The sequence below is a fragment of the Sus scrofa genome, chromosome 9, assembly GCF_054392235.1.
Source record: "Sus scrofa isolate SSC_HxYL_T2T_F1_AM1 chromosome 9, Sscrofa_HxYL_maternal_Yorkshire_Landrace_v2.0, whole genome shotgun sequence".
In the NCBI taxonomy this organism is placed as follows: Eukaryota; Metazoa; Chordata; class Mammalia; order Artiodactyla; family Suidae; genus Sus; species Sus scrofa.
In genome coordinates, this window is record NC_139391.1 from 98534358 (window position 1) to 98558865 (window position 24508).

A 24508-nucleotide genomic window follows, 5' to 3' on the forward strand; every position below is an offset into this window, starting at 1 on the left:
AGCACTTCCTCTGGTTTATAATTTGGAGAGTGTGGCTTGTGAGTGGATGTTCTGTTGTTCAGAGTGTGTTCTGACTCATAGCATTAAGTTTGGTGATAAATTGTCAGGAGCTCTGTAATGTAGGAAAAATTGTCAGGAAAAATTGTGAAACATGTTGAAACAGGAAGGAAAGATGACTGGGTGTCCTATTTAGTGCACCTTGCTGAATGATCAGTTTCTGTAGGGTTGCATCTTGCTCTGTCTTTGTACTCTTTCAACTATTTTCCAGCACTGTGAGATGTAGGAAACTGATAGTAATACAAATGATTCTTGTCTGTACCAATGAGAATGCTTTTTATCCTTTGAAATGCAATTGATATTTCCCAGTTCTGCATCTCTTAATTAATTTGTTCCACATTTCTGATTGCCTGTGTATGTGTGTTCTTTGAATTCTCCTTTGAACTGGTGGCAGTAGCTTACTTCCTGCTTGACTTGCTAGTTAATGACTTAAATAAAATCTTCGTGATTAATTTTGTGTCTGTATTAGAAAAAAATTTACGTTTTCTTTTTAAAATTGCCCTTTGATACCTAGAAAAATTCCCATTTTCAAGGGATCAGTTTGGCTCAATGTTTACTTGGGTCTGTGGCCAGAGTTATGGGGTGTTAAGGTATAAATCTAAAAAGTTATGGGCTGTAGTTCTCTTTTTTCAGTACCTGAATATCATTCAGAATATTTGGGGGTTATATATTATATCTATAGTGACTTTACTGCATCATACTCTTTCTTAAATCTCTGCTATGGGTTTAAGGGTTGACCTCAGAAAGAGATTTAAAAAAAATTTTGTTACCAGCCCAGATGAAATAGCCTATTAAATATTTAAAAAAATAAAACTCATCTGGCAGGGGCTACAATCTAAATTCCTGACCCCAAGAGCTGCCCTCTTCATGAAATACGTTTGCTTTTCAGTATTTTTAAATGATAAATAAACACATTATAGCTTCCTGCTGGAGTCAGAAGAATTTTGTAATTTTATAGCTGTGCCCCTTTAGATTTCAAAGGTATTCCAGAGCAGGCGGTAGAATAGAGAATCATAGGAGAATTAATTGGCATATGACATCCACTGCTGCAGCCAGAAAATACAACATACCTTCTCCATGTACTTACTGCTGTTCTCATCTCATAAATGGTGACCTGAATAACACAGAGGCAGTGCAGGAAGAGAGTTTTCTTGAGCTTACCTATTTTATTCAGAGGCCCTGCTTCATTTGAAATTCAGGCCACGCTGCTGAGCATCATTATTTTGCAAGGATGATAACAAATTGCCTGAATTTTATGTATGGGGGCTGGGATCTTCTGAGTGGGATGTGGAAATAGGAAAGACTTCCTTATACAAATCACTGGGCGCAAGAGGAACAAGAAAACCATTAAGCAGCTGCATGGCTGATCTAGTTTTCTCTGCGGGAGGAGATTCTGGGAGCCCGAATACTACCCCACCCCCACCTCCCAGATACTCATGTTCTAATCCCTGGAACCTGTGAATATTACCTTATATGACAAAAAAAAAACGAAAAAGAAAAAAAGGTTTTGCAGATGTGAATAAGCATCTTGAGATGGGGATTATCTGAGCGGGTCCTAAATCACAAGGGGGAGGAGGAAGAAGTCATGGTGTCCACTGAGGCAGGAGGATATGGCCACATGCCAGTGAATCTGGTCACCTCCAGAAGCTGAAGGAGGCAAGGTTTGGATTTTCCCTGGGCCTTCAGAGTGAGAGCGGCCTGGGCAATGCCTCAGTGATACTGGCTTTGGGCTTCTGGCCTCCAGAATTGTGAGAGAAGAAATTTCTGTTTGAGGGTGCTAAATTTATAATACTTTGTTACAGCAGCTGTAGGGAAACTAATACAGATGTTACCACCTGAAAGTGGGGAGCTACTTAACAAATAGCTAAAAATTTGGAAGTGGCCTTATAATTGGATAATGAACAGGAACTGGAAGATTTTTTTTTTTTTTAGGTTTTTATTTTTTTCTTTTATAGTTGATTTCCATTGTTCTGTCCATTTCTGCTATATAGCCAAGTGACCCAGTCATGCATATATATAAACTGGAAGGATTTAAAGCACATTAGAGGAAAAGCCTAGATTGCCCAGAAAAGACTGTTGGTAAAAATACGGATGTTCAAGATCCTCTCATTGAGGACTCAGGAAGCAGTGAGGAGCACAGTTAGAAAAAGCCTGGATTTTCTTAGAGAACATTAAATTGTCCTAAGTAGAATGTTGGTTGACATTTTAAACATGCTACTGGTTAGGACTGAGAAGAAAAAATGAGGAATACATCATTAGAAATTGCAGGAAAGGTGATTTTTGTTATACATTGGCAGAAAGCTTAGCAGAATTTTGTCCAGTGGTTGTGTGGAAGGTAACACTTGTAAGTGATGAATTTGGATATTGACAGAAGAGATTTCTGAACAAAGTGTTGAAGGTATATAGCCTGATTCCTTTTTGCTGCTTATAGCAAAATGTTGGAGGAAAGAGAGAAATCAAGGGGAGAAATGTTAAACAAAATAGAATCCAGACTTGGTGATTTGGGAAATTATTAGCCTATCCAGATTATAAAAGATGTTAAAATTAGGAGATTCATGGTTAGGAAAGTATGCTGTGGAGAGAAGGCCAAGAGTGTGGCAGGAAAACCTTTTGCTGATGCTGAAGAAATTAGGTGTGTGATTTGTAGATGTCAGTCATCTCTGCAGAAGCCAAGAATAGAGGTGGAGTTATCCAGAAAAGATGTGTGGAGGATCTTCCATCTAATGGCCTGAGTCCCTGACATGCACAGGAGACCCACAAGTTTTTGATAATATTAGCAGAAATACTGTCAACATCCAGAAACTGACAGAGATGGATGAAATGGAGGAAGGCTATTGGATTCCCACAACTTGAAATGCAAGAAACAGACCAATAAAACTGTTCCACTGGGAACATGTTCTACTTTTCAAAAAAAGACAAAAGCAAAAACAAAACATGAGAATCACTCTGAAGTTGGAGCCTTTGCTTAGAGATTGGGGCCATGAACCACAGAGAATTATTCCCAGGCTTTGAAATCCCATGGAATTTTCCCATCTGGATTTTGATATTGCTTGAGACTCTTGACTTCTTTCTTCCTCCTTTGCTTCTACTTTATTTCTTTTTGAAGGGGAATGTCTGTTGTTGTTGACGTCCAAAACCATCATGCTTTGAAAGCAGGTAACTCAGGTCCTTGGATGAAGAGGAATCTTGCCCCACTATAGATCATAACCAGAGTCTTCCAGGTACCTGAGTTAGATGATTAGATCAGGGGCCTTTGAGCTGATGAGATGTAGATGAGGTTTTGGACTTTGAATTGATGTTGTAGTGGGTTGAGACATTAGGGGATGTTGGTAGGTGGTGAATGAATTTTGCATTTGGGCAGGAAATGAATCTTTGAGGCCAGAGGGTGGCCTGTAGTAGGCTGAATAATGCCCTTCATCCAAAAGAAGGTAGTCTTGTCCTTATACTTGGAACCTATGAATTGTTCTCTTTTTAGAGAAAAGGACTTTGAAGATGTGAATAAGTTAAAGACCTTGAGATGCGGGAATTTTTTCTTTTAATAATTTAAGTGGGCCCTAAATGCAATTACCATTGTCCTTAGCAGAATGAGACAGAGGGAGATATAGAAGAGACAGTAGTGTGACCACAGAAGCAGAGATGGGAGTGAAGAAGCCACAAAACAGGGCATGGCAGCAGCCAGCGGAAACTGGAAGAGGCATGGAGGGGCTTCTCCCCTTGCACCTCTGGAGAAAGCACAGCCTGGCTGACCTCTTGATTTTTGGCCCAGTGGTACAGGTTTTGGACTTTTTGCCTCTAGAACCATGTAAGGGTAAATTTGTATTGTCTTAAGTGGCTAAGTATATGGTAATTTTTGCATCCATAGAAAACTAATACAGAAATAGAGGACAATCTAATGGTTTCTGCTTATCTGTGTGCTCTTGTACTTTTTTGAGTGTGAGACATCCTTATGAGTATAAGTAGACTTCTATAACCATCAGGCTTTTATATTTGAAACTTTGACCACTCCTATTTTATTATTATTTTTTTGTCTTTCTAGGGCCACACCCATGGCATATGAAGGTTCCCAGGCTGGGGTTCCATTCAGAGCTCTATCTGCTGGCCTATGCCACAGCCACAGCAACACCAGGTCCGAGCTGTGTCTGTCGGATTCTTCACCCTCTGAGTGAGGGATGGAACCTGCGTCCTCATGGACGCTAGTCAGATTCGTTTCAGCTGAGCTATGATGGGAACTCCCCTTCCGCTCCTTCTATTTTAAAAGGTAATCTTCTATTTTTATCACAACAGCATTATATGAACTGAAAGCACTGGTAAATAAACAGTAGGCTTGACTTGTGCTCTCAACTGTGCTACTTACTAGCTGGGTAGCTCTAAGTCATTTACCCAATCTGAGTTGCATTTGAACAATGGGAATAATAACTGACTTTCCTTTTTTTTTTTTCTTTTTGTCTTTTTAGGGCTGCACCTGTGGCATATGGAGTTTCCCAGGCTGGGGGTGGAATCTGAGCTGTAGCTGCCGCCCTGTGCCACATTCACAGCAATGTGGCACCTGAGCCACATCTGCGACCTATACCACAGCTCATGGCAATGCTGGATCCCCAACCCACTGAGTGAGGCCAGGGATCAAATCCTCAACCTCATGGTTCCTAGTCGGGTTTGTTAACCACAGAGCCACGACGGGAACTCCAATAACTGACTTTCCTAATCCACATAATTATGAGTACTTACTGGTATAAATACCTGTGAAAAATACCAGATAAAGTAAATTCAAGATTCTGTAATGCTCAATTATTAATTACACTCCCTCAACCTGTAGCAAAGTTAATCATGAGCAATTCTGTACATAAATCACTGAACACATGAAATACCCCTCCCCTCCAAATTAGATACTAGAGGTGGAATTTTGGAGTCAGGATTTTGAATACTTCAAAGCTTTTGGTACATATTGATGTATTTTTCTCCAGAAAGCCTTACCACTTTGTTTTCTAGTTGGAAGCACACAAGTGCTCATTTTATGACTTCATTACCTTAGAGAGCTTTAAGGAAGTATTTTAAATGTCATGCCAACTTGAAGAAAATCCTTATTTGTATTTCTTTTTTTAAATTTTTTATTTTATTTTATTTTTTTATTTTTTTGCCTTTTGTTGTTGTTGCTATTTCTTGGGCCGCTCCCGCGGCATATGGAGGTTCCCAGGCTAGGGGTTGAATCGGAGCTGTAGCCACTGGCCTACGCCAGAGCCACAGCAACGCGGGATCTGAGCCGCGTCTGCAATCTACACCACAGCTCACGGCAACGCCGGATCCTTAACCCACTGAGCAAGGGCAGGGACCGAACCCGCAACCTCATGGTTCCTAGTCGGATTCGTTAACCACTGCGCCACGACGGGAACTCCCTTATTTGTATTTCTTAGGCAATGTTCAACTTTTTTTTCATAAACTCCTTGGCCATTTGTATTGTTCTTTAAAGAATTGCTTATATTTGACCATATTTCTAAATAGTTATTTGTCCTTTTCCTTACTGATTTTTTAGAAAATCAGTACTCTTTTTATATTGTTTATTTTTAAAATTAGGCTGAAATATATATAACATCAAATTTAGCATCATAATCATTTCGAGTGTCCAGTTCAGTGGCTTTGAGTACATTCATATTGTGCAGCCATTACTACCATTTACTTTCAGAACTCAGAAATCCAGTATTCTTTTTTTTTTCTGAACTTTTAGAAAGTTATAGTTCATTTATAGTGTAGTGAAAATTTCTGCTGTACAGCAAAATGACTCAGTCATACATACATATATATATGTACACACATACATTCCTTTTTTAATATTTTTTTCCATTATGGCCTATCCCACAAGATTAGATATAGCTCTCTGGGCTGTACAGTCGGACCTTATTGTCTCCATTCTGTTTTCCATAGTGGTTGCACCAATTTATGTTCCCATCAACAGTGTATGAGGGAGAAACCCAGTATTCTTGAATTAAACTTTGTTGTGTTTCTTTACTGTTTTGTTGCGTACCTTTTTCTTTTGTTTATGATGACTTAATCTACAATGTTGAACATTTGTATGTTGTCAAATGTTGTGAACTTTATTATGTTTTCCTCTCTCTCTCCCCCTCTCCCTTTCTTCCTTCCCTTCCTCCCTTCTTCTCTCCTTCCTTTCATCTTTACCTCTGGAAAGGCTTTTCCATTTGGTGGCCTTTATTGATTTTTTAATGTATGTGGGCTTGCCTTTAATTGGTAGTAAAACGTACTTGAAATCTAGACTCTTGTTGAATGACGTAATCTCAAATTTTCTGTTACCAAATTTTGCAAAGAAAAAATTGAGAAAAAATACTTCTCAGAGATGATTGCATCAAGGATCTACTGAATCTTACTCCTGGGGGAGTGTCTGAATGTAGCCTGAAGACCTTTGCTTCCAGCCCAGTGATTACACTTCCTCTGACTCTCAGTCTCTTCTCATCTTATCTGATGTGCATTTAGGGATTGAAGTCGAGGAGGCAGGGACTGGGGTTGTTTGTGCCTTACCCTCTTACCACTAGTTCCTTTCTCTGTATTATCTTCTGTTTCCACATTGTCCTTCACAAGGATAATAATTCTACCACGAGTTAAGTGCCAGCTCCATGTACCTTAACACACCTCACATTTTACTTGCATTATTTCAGTTAATTTCCACAAGAGCTGTACAAGATAGGAAATACTATTATTCTAATTTTACCAGTGGGGGAAAAAAAAACCAGATGCCTCGAGAGGTAAAGTGGCTTGTCCAATGAGCATATTGATTATACGTGGAGGAATCGGATGAAAATTCAAAATGCGACCTGCCTTATTCCAGACGTACTTTCTTAACTGGTATTCTCTCCATATAAAAACACACACTCCACATACACAGAAACTTCCCCACCCCCACCTGATTTCCTGATGCTTATGTGACGCTATTTCCATTCACTCCTGTCACTGATACAGTAAAGGAGGCAAACAGAGTCGATGAAGCAGACTAGCAACTTCTAAGGTACTGAACTGAAAAGATTTGGGGGTAGATTTATAACTTCTCTCATTCTTGAAAGGCTCCAGTGACATTTTGTTCTCGTTCCTCTCGGCTCAAGCATCTCACATGTGTGATATGCTCTGAGCAAGGGAGGTCACTGTGAAGGTACATTTCAAAGCAACCAAAGGCCAGCGACAAGTAGGTTGGTCTTCATCTGACAGCTGTAGTAAGTGGTCTGTTTCACAGTCAGTGATGGAAGGCAGCCCGCGAGGGCGGGAGTGTATTGAGCCTGGGAGAGCTGCTTTGAAAGCTGGTAGTCTTTTAGTTAGTATTTGCATGATTAATGATTATGCCTTCTGTTAAATTTTAAACAGAGTGAGGAATTAGGTCAGTGGGAGTAATTCTCTTATGTTTTTGTTTGAAAAACTTGGGGCAGTGACAGCCTTCAATTTCCTAGGATTATTTTACCCGTATATCTATCAATTACTTAAAAATTAAAAAGCCTGCAAAAAATGACATGGGCTGTTGCCTTTTAGGATGTCTGAGACTACACATTGCTGGTCACACCATGAGTGCATTGGCTGTCCTGGCCCTTGTCGGATCCTCAGCACCTGCTTAGTGCCTGGTGTGATAAATTCCCACTCATGAAACTGCTTTGTGTAGAGGGAGTGGGGGAAAAAGAGGATCAACCGGACAGAATAGTTTGGATCCAGACCTCCAGGCAGGTTTGGGGATGATTGACAAAGCATAGTTGTCCCATTAAAACTGGCTCTAACAAAGGCTTGTTTTTGTGATTATTTGCAGAAAGATTACCACTTCGAATACACAGAATGCGATAGCAGTGGATCCAGGTGGAGAGTTGCCATTCCGAATTCCGCAGTGGACTGCTCCGGCCTGCCTGATCCAGTGAGAGGCAAAGAATGCAGTATGTTTTGACTTTTTGACAATTTTGTTTTCCTGATTAAATCATAAGCCCTGCATATTAGCCCGAGAAGTTAATTGTAAGAATAAAAAAGACCTTTGAGGAGTTCCTATTGTGGTTCAGTGGGTTAAAAACCTGACTAGTATCCATGAGGATATGGGTTAGATCCCTGGCCTTGCTCAGTGGGTTTAAGATCTGGTGTTGCCTCAAGCTGTGGCATAGATTAAAGATGCAGCTCAAATCTGGTGTTCCTGTGGCTGTGGTGTAGACCTGCAGCTGCAGCTCTAGTTCGACCCCAGCCCAAGAACTTCCATATGCCACAGGCACAGCCCTAAAAAGAAAGAAAAAAAAGACCTTTGAAAAAAATGAACATTGACGACTAGCAGGGCAAAAGCATCCTTTTTCAGCACTTGGTGCCCTTGTGGCTGAAGTCTAATGAGACACAAGTAATATTAAAGGGTGTTATATTTATTTAAGAAAATCTGGTGTAATGTCTAACATGAAACTCTAAAGGGCAGAGTTGCAGAATTTGTTCCTTTCTGTGTTCCTTTTTTCTTTAAATTAAAAAAAAACTTAGACATTTTTGGTGTACATATTAACATTTGGTACACTTAATATTGCTAAACATAGTATATAAAATGTACCATCTTAGTCATTTTTATTTAATTAATTAATTTATTTTTTTGCCATTTCTTGGGCCACTCCCGCGGCATATGGAGGTTCCAGGCTAGGGGTCTAATCGGAGCTGTAGCTGCCAGCCTACGCCAGAGCCACAGCAACGTGGGATCCGAGCTGCGTCTGCAACCTACACCACAGCCCACGGCAACGCCGGATCCCTAACCCACTGAGCAAGGGCGGGGATCGAACCTGCAACCTCATGGTTCCTAGTCGGATTCGTTAACCACTGTGCCATGATGGGAACTCCTTAATCATTTTTAAGTGTACAGTTCAGTGGCATTAAGTGCAGTCACATTGTTGTGCCATCCCCAGCAACACACATCCACAGAACCTTGGCAGTGGATTTCTTTGCTTTTTTCTTTTTTTGCCAGGGAAATACTGTAATCTGCCTTTTTAGTGTCATGTACAGAGAGACTAAAGAACTGAACATTCAACAGCTTGTCTTTTAGCAATTAAGCAGATTTGAAGTGCAACATTATGAATTAACAGAGAGATACTCATTACCTTTATTTTCATTTATAAACTCTGCTTTTAAAAATCCTTTAATTTGATGACTCACAAGTTCCTGCTGTGAAGCCATCATGGGCTCTCCTAGATTTGAAAGCTGGAGTCAGACAGAGATTTTTTTTTTATTACTCAATGAATTTATTACATTTATAGTTGTACAGTGATCATCACAATCCAGTTTTATAGTATTTCCATCCCCCCCAGCACATCCCCTCACCCCCCAGACAGAGTTTGTTTTTATTTTCCTACAGTCTTCCAAATGGTCTTCCTTTTTTTCTTTTTCTTTTAATTACTCAATGAATTTTATTACATTTATAGTTGTACAACCATTGCTAAAAGCTGAGTTCTTCTGTCCCTAAATGAAAGATAAGAAAAGTAATTAAATGGATAGTTAATTCTTTCCTGTTCACAGAGAGACTGTATCTCAATACTGGCTGGAGGAGTTTTAGCATGGGTGTGGGTTTACTGATAAATGAGAGACAAAACAACAGCATGTCTCATGAGGAAAATTAGGGAAGAATGTCATTATTTCTCAGGGAATGATATTAAATGAGTACAGAGGGAACCTAAGAACCCAGATAGTCAGGGAAAGACTTTGCTCTAGCTATAATCTTAAGAGATTAGTAGGGTCAGTGTAGAAGATGATCCAAGGCTGGGTGTATCCGGCCACCTGTGCAAAGGGAAGGCCAGCTCTCAGTGAAGGAGGGTTGCAGTTAAAAGAGAGACAGTCTGAATATCCCCTGTGGAATTAGCTCATTGCAAAATTGCTTCTGTCACCTTCCTAGAATATCTATCATTTATCTGTATTTGCCTTTTCCCTGTGGGCTAATTCCTTGGTTCTCTTGTAAACAACCCTACTGAAGTAAACTATGTAACCTTTTTGTCTTTTTAGGGCCGTACCTGCAGCGTGTGGAAGTTCCCAGGTTAGGGATCTAATCGGACCTGGAACTGCAGGCCTACGCCACAGCCACAGCAATGTCAGATCCAAGCCGCTTCTGTGACCTACACCACAGCTCATGGCAATGCTGGATCCTTAACCCACTGAGTGAGGGCTGGGATCGAACTCATAGCCTCATGGTTCCTAGTTGGATTTGTTTCTGCTGTGCCATGACAGGAACTCCCTATGTAACCATTTTGAATACTACTCCGTAGCTAAGTGGTGTGCTGCTGTTGGCTAGCACTGTCTTTTGAGAACTAATTATTCATTCAAAATGGGCCATGGTAGAATATTTACACTGTGGGAATTGGCAAACACTACAAATCAGGTGCCTCTTGAAAGCCGGTTGTTCAACGCTACTAACACACTACTGATTAAATTTATTGCCCAAGGGTTCAAAAATCTGTTTCAGAATTGATACCTGATTAGAAATTATTTCTACCTGAAAGTTGCCAGGGGTATTTTTGCTCATTATTTAGTATAATCTTCCACAGTTAATGTTATGAATTTGACACCCCAGCTAGAACTTCTCCTAAAATTCAGTCTAGTAATCAAGTCATTATTAATTGTACTTACTTTAAAAAATGATAGTACTTAAAAAATGAAACCCTAGGGAAATTCCTGTTGTGGATCAGTGGGTTAAGAACCTGACTAGGATCCATGAGAATGTGGGTTCGACTCTTGGCCTCACTCAGTAGGTTAAGGATCTGATGTTGCCGTGACTGTGGTGTAGGTCAAAGACAAGCCTTGAATCCAGTGTTGCTATGACTGTGGTATAGGCAGGCAGCTCCAATTTGACCCTTAGCCTGGGAACTTCCGTATACCTTGGCTTTGGCCCTAAAAAGACATACACAAAAAAGAAACCCTAAAAATGATAATACTTATGTGATGGCTGGGGCACTTTTATTTTGGTAGTTTGCCTGAAATCTGAATTTGCATGTATTTCTGTATATTATACTTACATCTGCTCTGAAAGATATTAGTCTGGCCTCCGATTATGACTTTTTCTCTGTGTGGTAAAGGCAGGTTATTTTAAAACTCCTAAGAAACTTACTAGAGCTAAGTAACTTAGAAGCTCAGTTAATTCACAGCATTAAACATGGCATTGACAACATTGCTGGTCATCAGAGCACTGCTGAAGGCGGTTATGGTAATAACTGAATATTTCTTTAGTGGCTTAGATTTTCTGCTGCTAGTACTGGCTACCATTTCTCACGTACTGAATATATGCTAAACATTGTGCTTCGAGCTTTGCTTTTCGAGCTTTGCTTTGCATCATTTTCCATTGTAACCTCACAACAACCCTCTTGCAGATAGGTACTCTCAGTGTTTGTGCTTTACTGATGAGATAACTCAGCGTTAAAATGGTGAAGTGAATTACTGCAGATTGGGTCATATAGCCAGTGTGTGGCAGATATGGGGTTCAGATACAGACATGTCTGACTGTAGAGCCTGTTTCTTATCCACTTGAAGATGACAGCCTGGAGGAGCTTCCAGGGCCTCATGGGGGACAGGGCATAAAGTGCTGTTTCTGGCCATCTTCACGGGAAGATATTAGAAACTTGTCCTTCAAAGATGAAAGAGGGTGGAGGTATTGGGGTGCAGGAGTGGCATGCTACTTTCAAGCTGTGCCTGAGTCATGCCCAAACGTAGGATGGTGAGTGATGCCAGCAGTTGCTGGACTCAGAAGTTTCATCATGGTGACATGGCCCAGCAGTTGGGTCCTATGAAAGAAAAATAAGATTTCAAGCCAAACCTTAGAAATAAAAGCTTGGAACTAGGATTTAGGATAAAATTATGTCACCCGTTGAATTATGTGTTTTCAGACAAGTCTAGAGTACTGAGGGAGAATAAACATAATAAGCTATCTCTTTCTTTGAGGAATGTGCATCTTCTATTGCTTACTCCACGTGTTTCTCAGCCTGTGACTTCAGGTACAACCTTAACACGTCATATTCCAATTGGGGATGATTGTTTAAGATATCTGTAATCCCATTTGGTATGTTAGCATCAAATCATGGTATCCCGGGCATAGTTTAATCTTGTACTTCAGTATTTTATGTAAACTAATATTTGGTTTTTAGATTAAAAATTCTATATTCAGATTAGAAAAACACCCTCAAATACATTTTTCCCTTTTTTTCATTGTGTACCTCAGATCTTTTTTTATAACCTACATTTCATGGCCTTAAGAATGAGCAGAGTTGACAGCTTTTAATTCTAGTTTGGAGTTGAAAGAAGAGGAAGGATTCTCATGGAAAGAGAGTTGGTTTTAGCTTTCTGGGTGAGATATTTAAAAAGTCATTTTGGGGGAATTGTAGCTCTTTTCATTGTAGGCTTTTTCCCAGGATTCAGTACATGGTCTGTTTCAGTTGTGTGGAGTTGTCGTTGGTACAAGACCCGGTGCACTGGGGCAAACAGAGCATGCTGGTAATGAATGGTGATTATGTCTTTTGTATGGAACACTCATCCCCAGAAATACTTCATGTAAACAGAAGAAACATGTTGAGGTTTTCGGTGGTGAAATACCAATACTTTCAGAAAATGGTGAGTGCTCTACCCACTTCATGGAGGGATTCAGTGAACAGTTTCATAATAAAGTTTCTGAGAGACATAGTAATTATTTATAGCACATGTATTACTATGTATTAACCACATTCTGTTTCTCCTATAATTTGCTTATAGGACTCTTGTATCCAATGTGTATTTGGACCCTTTTGGCTAATTTCTGTTTTGGGGGAAACTGATTTAAACTCACATACCTGGCCAATTTAGTAAATTTTTATACGTTGTTAATTATGCTGTGATTTAACTGATTTCCTATCATTTCTTTGTTCTATGAGATTCAGTCACAGCATTACTGCATTGGGGTCTGTCACAGACTCCCACAGTTTGTCGTCAGATGTGATAGACACTTGGGATGAAACCCAGGTCTGCAACAGACTTCATATAAGTCTTGAGCAAGGTATTTAGTCCACAACTGTTTGTTGAGCTTTAATTCATTCACTGAACATTTGTTGAGTATTTCCTATATTCTTGATGTTAGGGATCCAAAAATAAAAGAACAAAAGATTCCTGTTTTCTGGGACTTTTCATTCTAATAAGGGAGCAGATTGGTAAATAAATTGTTTCTAGTATAGGGGCAAAGTGCAAGATAGTTATAAATGCCTAGGGTGACCTTACCAAGGAGGGAGGAATGATTTCTGCCTCGAAGGAGTCAAGAGGACCTCAGAGTGAAGCAGGTCCAAGTTTGAAGTTTGTCCTGGATAACCTTGGAAAGTTATCTTACCCTGGACAGGTTCATGTGAAAAATTGCATCCTGACTTAGAGTTGAGATGGGGATTAAATTCCATACTTAATGGGCCATACATGTTAATTTTCTGAGGATCTCTGAGGTGAACCCTGAGGAAGATGTTAATTACCTCCATGAAGCAGTGTGGCATTTGAGGCAGAGGAAACATGGGCAGAGGTGCAGCTTAGGGTTAGCACTCAGTTTTCAGTGGGATCTGGGAACTGCATGGCTGGTGCTGAGGGAGAAAGTGAGTGGGGTTAGAGATCAGGCAGATCTCATAGGCTCCAGTGTTCTATACCAAGGACAGGACTTGGACCTAGAGAAAGTCATTAGCAGGTGTTTGATGGGCTTAAATGAAATGCTATATGTAATCTATAGTGCCTGCAGTCATATATGATATATAATATATGACTATATAATAATATAACTTAGTCGTAATAATAATACAAAATCCTAAGAGCCAGTCTTCACTTTGCTATGTGTCAGGCACAATTGTAACTGCTTTACATGTATTCATTCAGATCTGGTCCTCCCAACAACCTGTGAAATAAGTACTTGTATTACCTCACATAGGTAGATCAGAGAAAGAACTGAATGTGAACTGAGCAATCTAGCTCCTGGGTCTGTGTTCTGAATCCCTCTGGCGTCTGACCTCTTTGGACAGCACTTCAGCGTTTGCTGAACAAGTGTTAGTTGCCTTCTTGAGGCATCATGCTCCCTTATATTTACCTCTTGATAGAAATGTGAGGCAAATTAATATCCCTATAGGATTTACCTATAGGGTAAATGGATTTTTTTACAAGATAGCATTTAAAGGCTCAGATATACTGCTTGGTAGGTTATTTTAATTGATTAATGACCTATTTGTAGATTTTTCTTCTTTTTTCTTTTTTTTCTCTTTAGGGCCACACCCGGGGGATATGGAAGTTCCCAGGGGTTGAACTGGAGCTGTAGCTGCTGGCCACAGCCAGCAGCCACAGCCACAGCAATGCCAGATCCAAGCCATGTCTGCGAGCTGCACTACAGCTCATGGCAACATCAGATCCTTAACCCAGTGAGCAGGGGCAGGGGTTGAACCTGCATCCTCATGGACACTAGTCAGATTTGTCATTGCTGAGCCACAGTGGGAACTCTAGATTTTTATTCTTAGTTGTGTTTATTTTTCTGAAAGGTAAGAGAATAACATTCAGAATTGAGGGCACATTTGTAATTATATCCTCAAATACAATAAGTTGCTTAGTGTTTTTTTTATATTCTGTGACTAGAAAATTGTTGGTGCTTGATATAAATATACAGATACTTTCATTATTTAACATGTATTAGAAAAATATTGGTATTTTTTTTAACTATAGAAATTCTTAATTTAGAATAGAGTCCTGTTTCATTCTTCCCAAGAGGAGAGGAGCTGTAATTCTCTCCTGGATCGTACGGTAGCTCCAAACACTGAGATATTTGTTGATTGAAGAACTTAGGTGTCATCAAACTGGAGACTGCCTTCAATGTTTCATTTCTATAGGTGAAACACTGAAATCTACTCAGGTTTGTAAAAAATTGTGACACTTCTATATATGAAAGGACAGAAACATTTTGCCTCAGTAGGCTTTGTTTGAGATGTTGTGTATTAAATTCCAGGTGGGAAAAGTGTTGAAGTTAAATCTGTTCAGCAACACATGATTGGTGGGTAAAAGGTAGGAATGCATGAATTTGTTAAGATGTAGATAAAAATGGGCTTTATATCAATTGTAGTGTTTGACAGGAGCTGTGGTTGAGGGACCTGCTTTGAAAACGGTGTTTTACAAGGAGATGAGAGAACTCAGCCCTCAAAACTGCAGAATCAAGGGTAGAGAGACTATCAGGGAGGACAGGGCGACCGACACTTTATAAGGAAGAGGAAAGGTTCAGGAGGATAAGAATCAAAGTGTTGGGTCATAATTGGATGTTGAGAAAACTGATTTCACAGCTGCATTGCTCTGCCCCCTTTGGTGACCTCATCAAACGCTCTTAACATTTTCCTTCCCCTGACCTTAGCTGTTACATTTTTTTTTTTTTTCCAGAAACTTGTTTCATCCTGTGCTCAATGAACTGGAATTGGTCTCCTTCCCCATCAAACACTGATGTCTCTTTATTCTTAGTCACAGTAAAATACATTTGTAATGTTTTTTTTACACTATCTTAGTTAGCTTTCACGTGTAAAGAGATGAGAAATTTTAATCTAGGCTCCACTAATTTAATGGGGATTGTAGCTGTGATGTTAGATGGATCAGTTTCCCTCCCAGGAGTTGGTGATTTTCTGGGGGGAGTGGAATGGGTGGACCAGGTATTCTGGTTGACCAGTTTTCTCTATGAAGCGCAGTGACTGTCTTATCATACTAGCTGATCAGGTTCTGTGAGGACCCATTCATTGGAAAGAATGTTCAAGGTGAGAATTAGTTTTCAGAGATGAGTCAGTCCTTTCACTGAATATACTTTTCAGAGAACAGGGAATTAGAGAGCATTAGCTGGGACTGGTTTGCACTAATGTACTCCTTTGTATATTTTCTGTCTTCCTTTCATCTTCATAAAATGAGAGGTGAAAATGATTTTTTCTCCCTTCTCTGTCACAGAATTGCACAAACATGAACTTAACAACTCATCTCCGTGGCCTTCATCCTCATCCCCAAGTCTGAATGAAAAGTTAAAGATGGTTATTGGTAGGATCAGGCTTAAAGAATTCAGTTCTGCAGATTTTATCAGACCACTTCAGACTTAACCGAGCAACTCCTGTGTTACTCCATGTGGCTAGGCAGCTCTGCTAGAACTTGTGTCTTTTGATTTCTAGGGCAGAGGTTTTTTTGTTTGTTTTAATGCTAGTCTTCTTTACTTCAAATAAGAACCGTGGATTTTTCTCAGCTTAGCCATAATGAAATCTTTCTTCTTCATAGTACTGCAGGGAGTCTGTTAGGTAGTCAGAGGAGTCCTGGGAGTCTCGTAGGTAGTGAGCCTGCCCGTAGTGACAGTAGAAAAGTTGAACTGAGTTGCTCCACATCACACAGATGAGGAAACTTGCCATCCATATTGGGGGGATTTGTACCAGATGATCTCAAAAGTCTCTTTAGGTCATTCTGATCATTTTAAGTGTTATTGCACATCATACTTTATTCGTCTGTGATCCCATCATGCCTCAGATCCCATCACTTGTGAGTTAGAGTGGAGTAGTAATTTAGCTTCTTAATGCTCATGAATATATACTCACAGGAACACTGCAGTGTCTGCTGCTGTTAGATTTTGCACAGTATCACCTCCCATTATTCTTCTGTAGCCTCACCTTGAATGTGGCAGGCAGGTGACGTACTTACAGCCAGCCTGCACTGCTGCCTTGTGGATTTTGACAAAAACACATTTATGATAAATAAAACCTCAATTAATGTGAACAAGGATTCCTTTCAGCCACAGGAAAAAAAAATGCCTTCCTGTGTGAATCAGCACATTAGCAATAAATGGCCTGTTTTAATGTCGTGTTTTGGAGTCTTCTGTCTCACTTTCATTTCTGTAAAATAAGAGACATTATTCTTTCTTCTCTAAGAATTTCAGAGATAAGAACTTAGAAAAGAGAGTGTTCAAGCATTCTCCTTGTCACTGGCACTGAGGGAGGAAGAGGAGCCCTGAGATTTGCAGGATTCAGTCTGATGTTTAGTTTCTCTTAGATGCCCTTTCCTACTTTCTTTGCATTTTCCATGGGAAGATTTATAGACTTGGCAAGCAGTTGAAGTTTTAATTATCTGATAATGATAATTGTGTGGCTAAAGATTGATGAAGGTAAAATTTATTGTTTTTGAGACCCACAGACCATGCATTATTTTTCCTGTTTGTTCCTCCCCTAATGGCTGTGAATAAGAGTAATAGTGGGAGGAGTGTCCTTCTTGAATAGTCAGTAGTGACAGTGTCTATAGCTTTAACCTTGTTTTATGTATCTTTTGTAAATGACATGAGACAGTTGAAGAAAATAGGCATATTGGCTCATCTTCATTCTGGAATTAACTTAATCATGTCCCCATGAATATATGTAATTATTTCTTATTTAGCTATTAACTTAGGCTAATAGGTAAGACATATTTTATGGTGAATTTAGCCTAGGGGAATGTAAATTCGGTCCATTATGAGGAAGATAAGTCCGGCATAGACTAGACTAGATGCTCCATGAGAGTAGGGATCGTTTCCGTCTTTTCCACCAAAATAGCCTTAGTGCCTTGTGTTTGCCTTCTAAATATTAGATACTCAAGAAATATCTGTTGATTGAAATAATGTACTTTCCACATACTTTCCTCTAATGATGGTGCATTCACTCACTAAATCATCAACATCTCACTGAACAAGTGAATTGAAAATTCAAAGGTCTAATGTCCAAAACACACAAATGACTCATATAGCTCAACAGCAAAAAAACGAAGAACCCAATCGAAATGTGAGCAGAAGACCCGAATAGACAGTTTTCCAAAGAAGACATATGGATGGCCAGCAGGACATGAAAACGTGCTCCACATCACTAATTATTAGAGAAATGCAAATCAAGACTACAATGAGGCACCACTTCACATTGGTTAGCATGGTTATCACTAACAAGTCTACAAATAACTAATGCTGGAGAGGATGTGGAGAAAAGGGAACCCTCCTTCACTGTTGATGGGAATGTAAATTTAGTACAACCACTATGGAAAACAGTATGGAGGGTCCTCAGGAAACTAAATATAGAATTACCATGTGATCCAGCAATCCCACTCCTGGGCATATATCTGGACAAAACTTTCATTCAAAAAGATACATGCAGGCCTATGTTCATTTTATACCTATTCAACAGCCAGGATGTGGAAGCAACCCAAGTGTCCATTGACAGATGAATGGACTAAGAAGATGTGGTACATATACACAACGGAATACTACTCAGCCATAAAAAAGAATGAAATAATACCATTTGCAGCAACATGAATGGAACTCACAATTCTTATACCAAGTGAAGTAAGTTAGAAAGAGAAATACAAACACCATATGAAATCACTTATATGTGGAATATAAAATATGGCCCAAATGAACCTATTTACAATACAGAAACAGACTTATGGACATAGACAACAGACTGGTTGCAAAGGGGGAGGGAAAAAGAAGTGGGATGGATGGGGAGTTTGGGATTGGTAGATGCAAACTATTATATTTAGAATGGATAAGCAATGAGACTATTTCCAGTCTCTTGGGATAGACCACAATGGAAGATAATATGAGAAAAAGAATATATATATATATGTGTGTGTGTGTGTGTGTATGTATATATATATATGACTGGGTCACTATACTGTAGAGCAGAAATTGACTCAGCACTGTAAATCAAGTATACCCTAATAAAAAATAAATTAAAAAAAGAAAATTCTTTGATTACTGCTTTTTATTACTGTTTGCTCTTTAGAAAACAAATCTCAGTAATAAATAACTTTGAATTAAAATACCAAAAATGGATGAATTATGAATACATGCAGTTGATTTCCATCATCTTGCAAAACATGAGTTTTCTGAAGGAAGAAAAGCAAAACTAAGAGGCCCTTGTGGTGAAAAGATGAAAAATAGATGTTCTCTATTGTTAGGCATAAATCATAGATGATAATCTGCATATAAATGATTGAATTCAGAAACCATTATTTGATGTACTGTATGGGGTGGTTGCATGATGATAATGATGCTTTGTATATTCATGTCATTTTTACTCTCAGAGTGATTTCTGGTGTCTCATAGGACCACTGGTGGTCTTGGGAGGGAGGAGGGAAAGGTGAAGTCCTTCTTGGAATGTGAATGAATGGAGGAAAGGGGGGTTAAGTAAATTACCCAGTTATTTGCTGGTTGGTGAGAAATGGATATAAATATTTTATTTTTCATTTCATTTCGTTTTATTTTTTTGTCTCTTGTCTTTTTAGGGCCGCCCCTGTGGCATGTGGAGGTTCCCAGGCTAGGGGTCTAATTGGAACTGTTGCTGCCAGCCTATGCTACAGCCATAGCAATGCCAGATCTGAACCGCGTCTGCGACCTACACCACAGCTCACGGCAATGCCAGATCCTTAACCTCTTGAGTGAGGCCAGGGATCGAACCTACAACCTCATGGTTCTTAGTCGCATTTGTTTCTGCTGCTCCAAGATGGAAACTCCCATAAATGTTTTTTAATTGTCCACTGCTGATTTTTCATACTGACATATTTCAGTGTTTATGGTAGCAGAAATAGGTGTCAGAGAAGAGGCATTAAGCTGAGAAAAAGAACACTGAGATTATTAGCACATGATCTCTTGGTTACAGTTTGGAATTTTAGAGGTTGAGCTTTTTTTTTTAATTTATCCTCTACTTTGTTCTCTATATCTGTGAGTCTGCTTCTCTTTTGTTTTATTCACTAGTTTGTTGTATTTTTAGATTCCACATATAGGTGATATCATAAAGTAATTGTCTTTCTCTGTCTGACTTATTTTGTTTAGCATAATGTCCTCCTAGGCTGTCCGTGTTGCTGTAGAAGGCAAAAATTTGTTCTTTTTGAAGGCTCATTAGTATTTCATTGTGTGTATATAAGGAGTTTTTTTTTTTTTTTTTTTTTCCTTTCTTTTTAGGGCCACACCCCCAGCATATGGGATTTCCCAGGCTAGGGGTCTAATTGGAACTGTAGCTGCGCTGCTGGCCTACACCTCAACCACAGCAACAGGAGATCTGAGCCGCATCTGCGAACTACACCACAGTTCAAGGCAACACTAGATCCTCAACCCACTGAGTGAGGCCAGGAATTGAACTCCCATCCTCATGGATACTAGTCAGATTCATTTCCCCTGCACCATAACGGGAACTCTGAGGTTGGGTTTTTATCATCAGTCTTTTACTGGGTGCTTAGGTAAAGTATGAACATCCCAGGTTAAGGCCACTGATAGGTAAGTAGTGTGTGACCTTATGCCAACAGTCTTTCTGTTCTTATCTCAGAACTTTATTTGCTTATCTTCCATTCACTTACTCTAGGATTTTAAGGTAGCTAAAGAAAAATAATATTTACTTTAGAAATGACTAATTGCTTAAATGAAATGTAATCAAACTCACATTCACAACAGTGAATACAGCTGTTTACAATAACTGTCTATCATACTGCTTTTGTTGAAAGCGTCTTATGTTGTGCTCTAAAAAAATGTGAATAAAAAGAATGTAGTCCTTAAGATGATAAAAACCCTTATAATCCAACTAAAAAACAAAGGCCAAGAAAGCAGTGTTAAAGTAGAAAGTAGATGCAATTAGGATAGAAGATATCAGAAAAGGAAGAGCTGGTCCTTGCTGCAGCCTGACAAAAATGGGTGGGGGAGGGGTGGGGTGGGGGCTGTGCTGACATTGTCTCAAGGAGTAAATTGGGTTTAACAAGAATGTGTGGCTCTTCCCTTTCTTTGATGTCTGGCTCTAGAGCTAGCTTCCAGGATGGAAAAAAAGATGGAGGAGAAGCAGATGATTAAAATTCAAGAAGCTTTAGACTCTAGCTCTCCTGTGTTGTTAAAGGCTTTTTACCCATTTGACAAACTTTCACCGTAGTTATTCTAAAGAGCTGTAACATCTAAAGAGCTGTCCAAGATTCCTAAATTATATTATAAATAATTGTAGCTAACAATTATTACATGCTTTATGCCAGGCACACTGCTAAATGTTTTATACGGTATATCTCAAGTATTCCACAAACTCTTGAAGATAGACATTATTACTATTTTCCTTTTATAGAAAAGGCATTGAAATTTATGCAAGTTAGTAACTTGCTAAAATATTTCATAAATATGTGTGTTTTAGCTATAATATATTACAATTTCATAAGAAATCTGAGGGTAGGGAATTGTTACTGCTTTATAATGCACAGAATATTGTTTTATAGTTCACGTTAGCAAATGAAGAATGATGCGAAATATAACAGTGAATTAATTAGAAATTGCTTGTTTTTTTGCATTGATTTTAATAACTATTGCTTGAATTGAATTTTCTTGAGACATGAGCTTTGGAATCAGCTGAATTTGAATATCAGCTTTGCCACTTGTTAACTGGATACATTTCTAATCCAGTTATTTAAATGTATTCTGATGCAGTTTCCTCTTCTGGCAAATGGGCATAATATCTTCCTCCTTCACAGGTCTGTTAAAATGCATTAATCGTCATTCATGGATTCCATTTCTGCATATTCACCTACCTTAAAATTTTTATTTGTAACTCTCAAATCAATACATGCAATACTTTGGCCATCATTTGCAGACATATATAGAACAGTACACATTTGAGTCACCTGACTATATGATCCTAGCTGAGGTCGAGCCAGATGACACTGGCTTTCTCATTACTGCCGACAAGGTCCTTTTCACAGTTGATGTAATGCCATGTTTGTTGCATTTTTGTGCTTTTTATTGTTTATTTTACTGTTTAAAATAGTGCTGACATGCTGGCTAGTGATCCCAAGCGCAAGAAATCTATCCTGGTCCTTTTGGAGAAAATTCATGTGTTAAATAAGCTTAGTTCAAGTATAAATAGTAGTGTTTTTGGCCTAGTTTAATGTTAACGAATCAACAATATATGTTAAATCAGATGCTTTTCAACTGAAATACACATAAAACAAGGTTATATATTGATCTGCTGATAAAGATATGACCAGAGCCTCACGAGAGCGTAACTCTTTATTTTCTCCAGGAGCAATCATTCATTATTCACCAATTTAGTTTTCACTAAAGCTTTGTATAACTATTAAGAGTAAAAAGAACTGACTGTGTTATAAATGCTCAGTACAGACTTTTAACGTTCTCTCTGTTTGCCTTCTGACCTTAGATAAGGAAACACTTCTGAAAGAGTCAGGAATATTCTTAATGACTTTTATGGGTAGTGAACACTTTCTGAAATAACACAGACACAGTCATCTACTTTTTATATTCTAGGGTCTCTTTGAACAACTTATCATTAAAAAATTAATCTCATTAAATTAAAAGTTCAGTTTTGGACACTAAACTGTCTTCGAAGATAGCCTTGTTTTATCATAAAGTAAATATTTTCAGCTTGACAGGCAGTGCAGTCCTGCTGACAGCTATTCACCTCTGCCATCCTGCTGTGAAAGCAGCTACAGACAGTATGTAAATGAATGACTGGGACTGCGTGTCAGTAAAAAACTTTCTGACACAGAAATAAATAAACTTTCTTTATTTACAAAAAAACAAGCCAGAATTGGCCTGTGAGCTCTAGTGTCTTGACCCCTGGTTTAGTGCAATGTGGGCTCTTGGTTTATGATACTTTTTTTTTTTTTTCTTTTTAGGGTTGTACCTGCGGCATATGGAGGTTCCCAGGCTAGGGGTCCAATCTGAGCCACAGCTACTGGCCTACACCACAGCCACAGCAGTGCCAGATCCAGCCGTGTCTGCGACCTACATACACCTCAGCTCCCGGCAACGCTGGATCCTTAACCCACTGAGCGAGGCCAGCGATCGAACCTGTAACCTCATGGTTCCTAGTTGGATTCATTTCCACTGCACACAGCGGGGACTCCTATGATATTGTTTATCACTTTCCTAGAAAGTAAAATAAAATTTTTTTCTGTAACTGTGATTCTTGATAGTGTTGGTAGTGATCTAATCATGTCTTGTGAGCATTTCTTACATGCAGGGCACCGTGGTAACCACTTTACACTATATTGTATTTTCTCAGTATCACCCTATCTGGCAATACTATGATTATTATCTCATTTTTCAGAGACAGAAACTGAGATCTGGAGAGGTGAAGGAACTCACTAAAGGTCACAGAATTAGGAAGTGGTACAACTTGATCCCAAGATAGTTTTGACCCTAGAGCCAGCATGCAGTACTTTTTGCCTAAACTTTTCTTATTTTCTGATGTTTTGCTTATTTTGAGATGTTAATTTGAGGGTTAGAAGTTGATTGTACAGCATCTTAAGATTTTCTGAAGGAGAACATATTGGTTCAGTGGATGAGTAAGTAGATAACTGTGGGTTTTAGCTCTAATTCTCCAATTAGTTTTTTCAAAATTAGCTTGTTTTTATATCTTGCCGTGTTTCCAAATGTATTCTAAAAGGACAGTCTACTCTAATGTGAGACGGCTTTCTTGCTTCACTGTCTGCTGGGAGATTCGTTTTTCTTCATTGGATAATTTGGAGGTTTTATTTTGTTCTTGTTTCTTTAATATCCTGATTAAAGGATTAGAAAACTCTTTGCAACGTTTGAGTCACTAATACTGCTCTGAGCCCGGAGCCACACAACTGGGGACATAGATTTGCATTTGCTGAATGAATAATAACTTAGCAGAATTGCAGTCTTTTCTATAACTGGGTCAGCTGTTCTGCATGTTGCCCGTGGCTGCCATCTCTTGTTCCAGTTCTCAGAATTAGCACAGGACTTGACATTAGTAAAAAGACAGAGGTTGTGGAAATGAGTAGGTGAGAGTTGTGAATAAGAAAGCATGGACTCATAGTTTCGGAGTGGAGATACTTATTTAGCTATTGCATGTGAAGCACCACCTTCCTTTTGTCCCCGTTATGTTTATGTCACTCACTGGATCAACATTTTATTTGCGCTTAGCATTTGCCAGATAGAGTTAGGAATTCAAACCTAAGAATAATCCCTCTTTTCTGTGTATACACATGTGTGGTGACAGTGTGAAGGGGAGGAAAGTGATGGGAGGGTGCTATGACTAATGGATTATCCATTCTCTGCCTTGTAGCTTTCTCCTGTGCTTCTGGGGAGTATCTAGAAATGAAGAACCAGGTATGCAGTAAGTGTGGTGAAGGCACCTATTCCTTGGGCAGTGGCATCAAATTTGATGAATGGGACGAATTGCCAGCTGGATTTTCCAACGTTGCAACATTCATGGACACTGTGGTTGGCCCTTCTGACAGCCGGCCAGATGGCTGTAACAAGTAAGAATCCAAAGGAGCCATGATGAGGGTCTGGTTGCTCTTTTCCAGAAAGAAGTTGAGGATAATAATCTCAATTTCTCAGTTGTGACTGGGATTATAGATAAAATGATTTCGAGGAGTCACATGTTTTGAATATTGTAGCTGAGTTTTCATGAGGATTAAAGAATTGCTCTTAGGATGTAATAGATACTATATATAAAAATCCAAT

The 24508-nt window shown here is 39.0% G+C and overlaps 1 protein-coding gene across 7 annotated transcripts in view; it reads left to right on the plus strand.

Moving 5' to 3' along the window:
- The window catches only part of ELAPOR2 (endosome-lysosome associated apoptosis and autophagy regulator family member 2), a 221335-nt gene that overhangs the window by 118380 nt on the left and 78447 nt on the right, over window positions 1-24508 (plus strand). For all 7 annotated transcript variants that reach the window (XR_014815973.1, XR_014815970.1, XR_014815971.1 and 4 more), the window contains 2 exons: window positions 7847-7967; window positions 24105-24300. Coding sequence is in view for 3 of the 7 variants with exons in the window: in XM_003130217.6 (XP_003130265.3) it covers window positions 7847-7967; window positions 24105-24300 (317 nt within the window). In the remaining 4 variants the exon portion in view is untranslated. The remainder of the gene's footprint in view (window positions 1-7846; window positions 7968-24104; window positions 24301-24508) is intronic.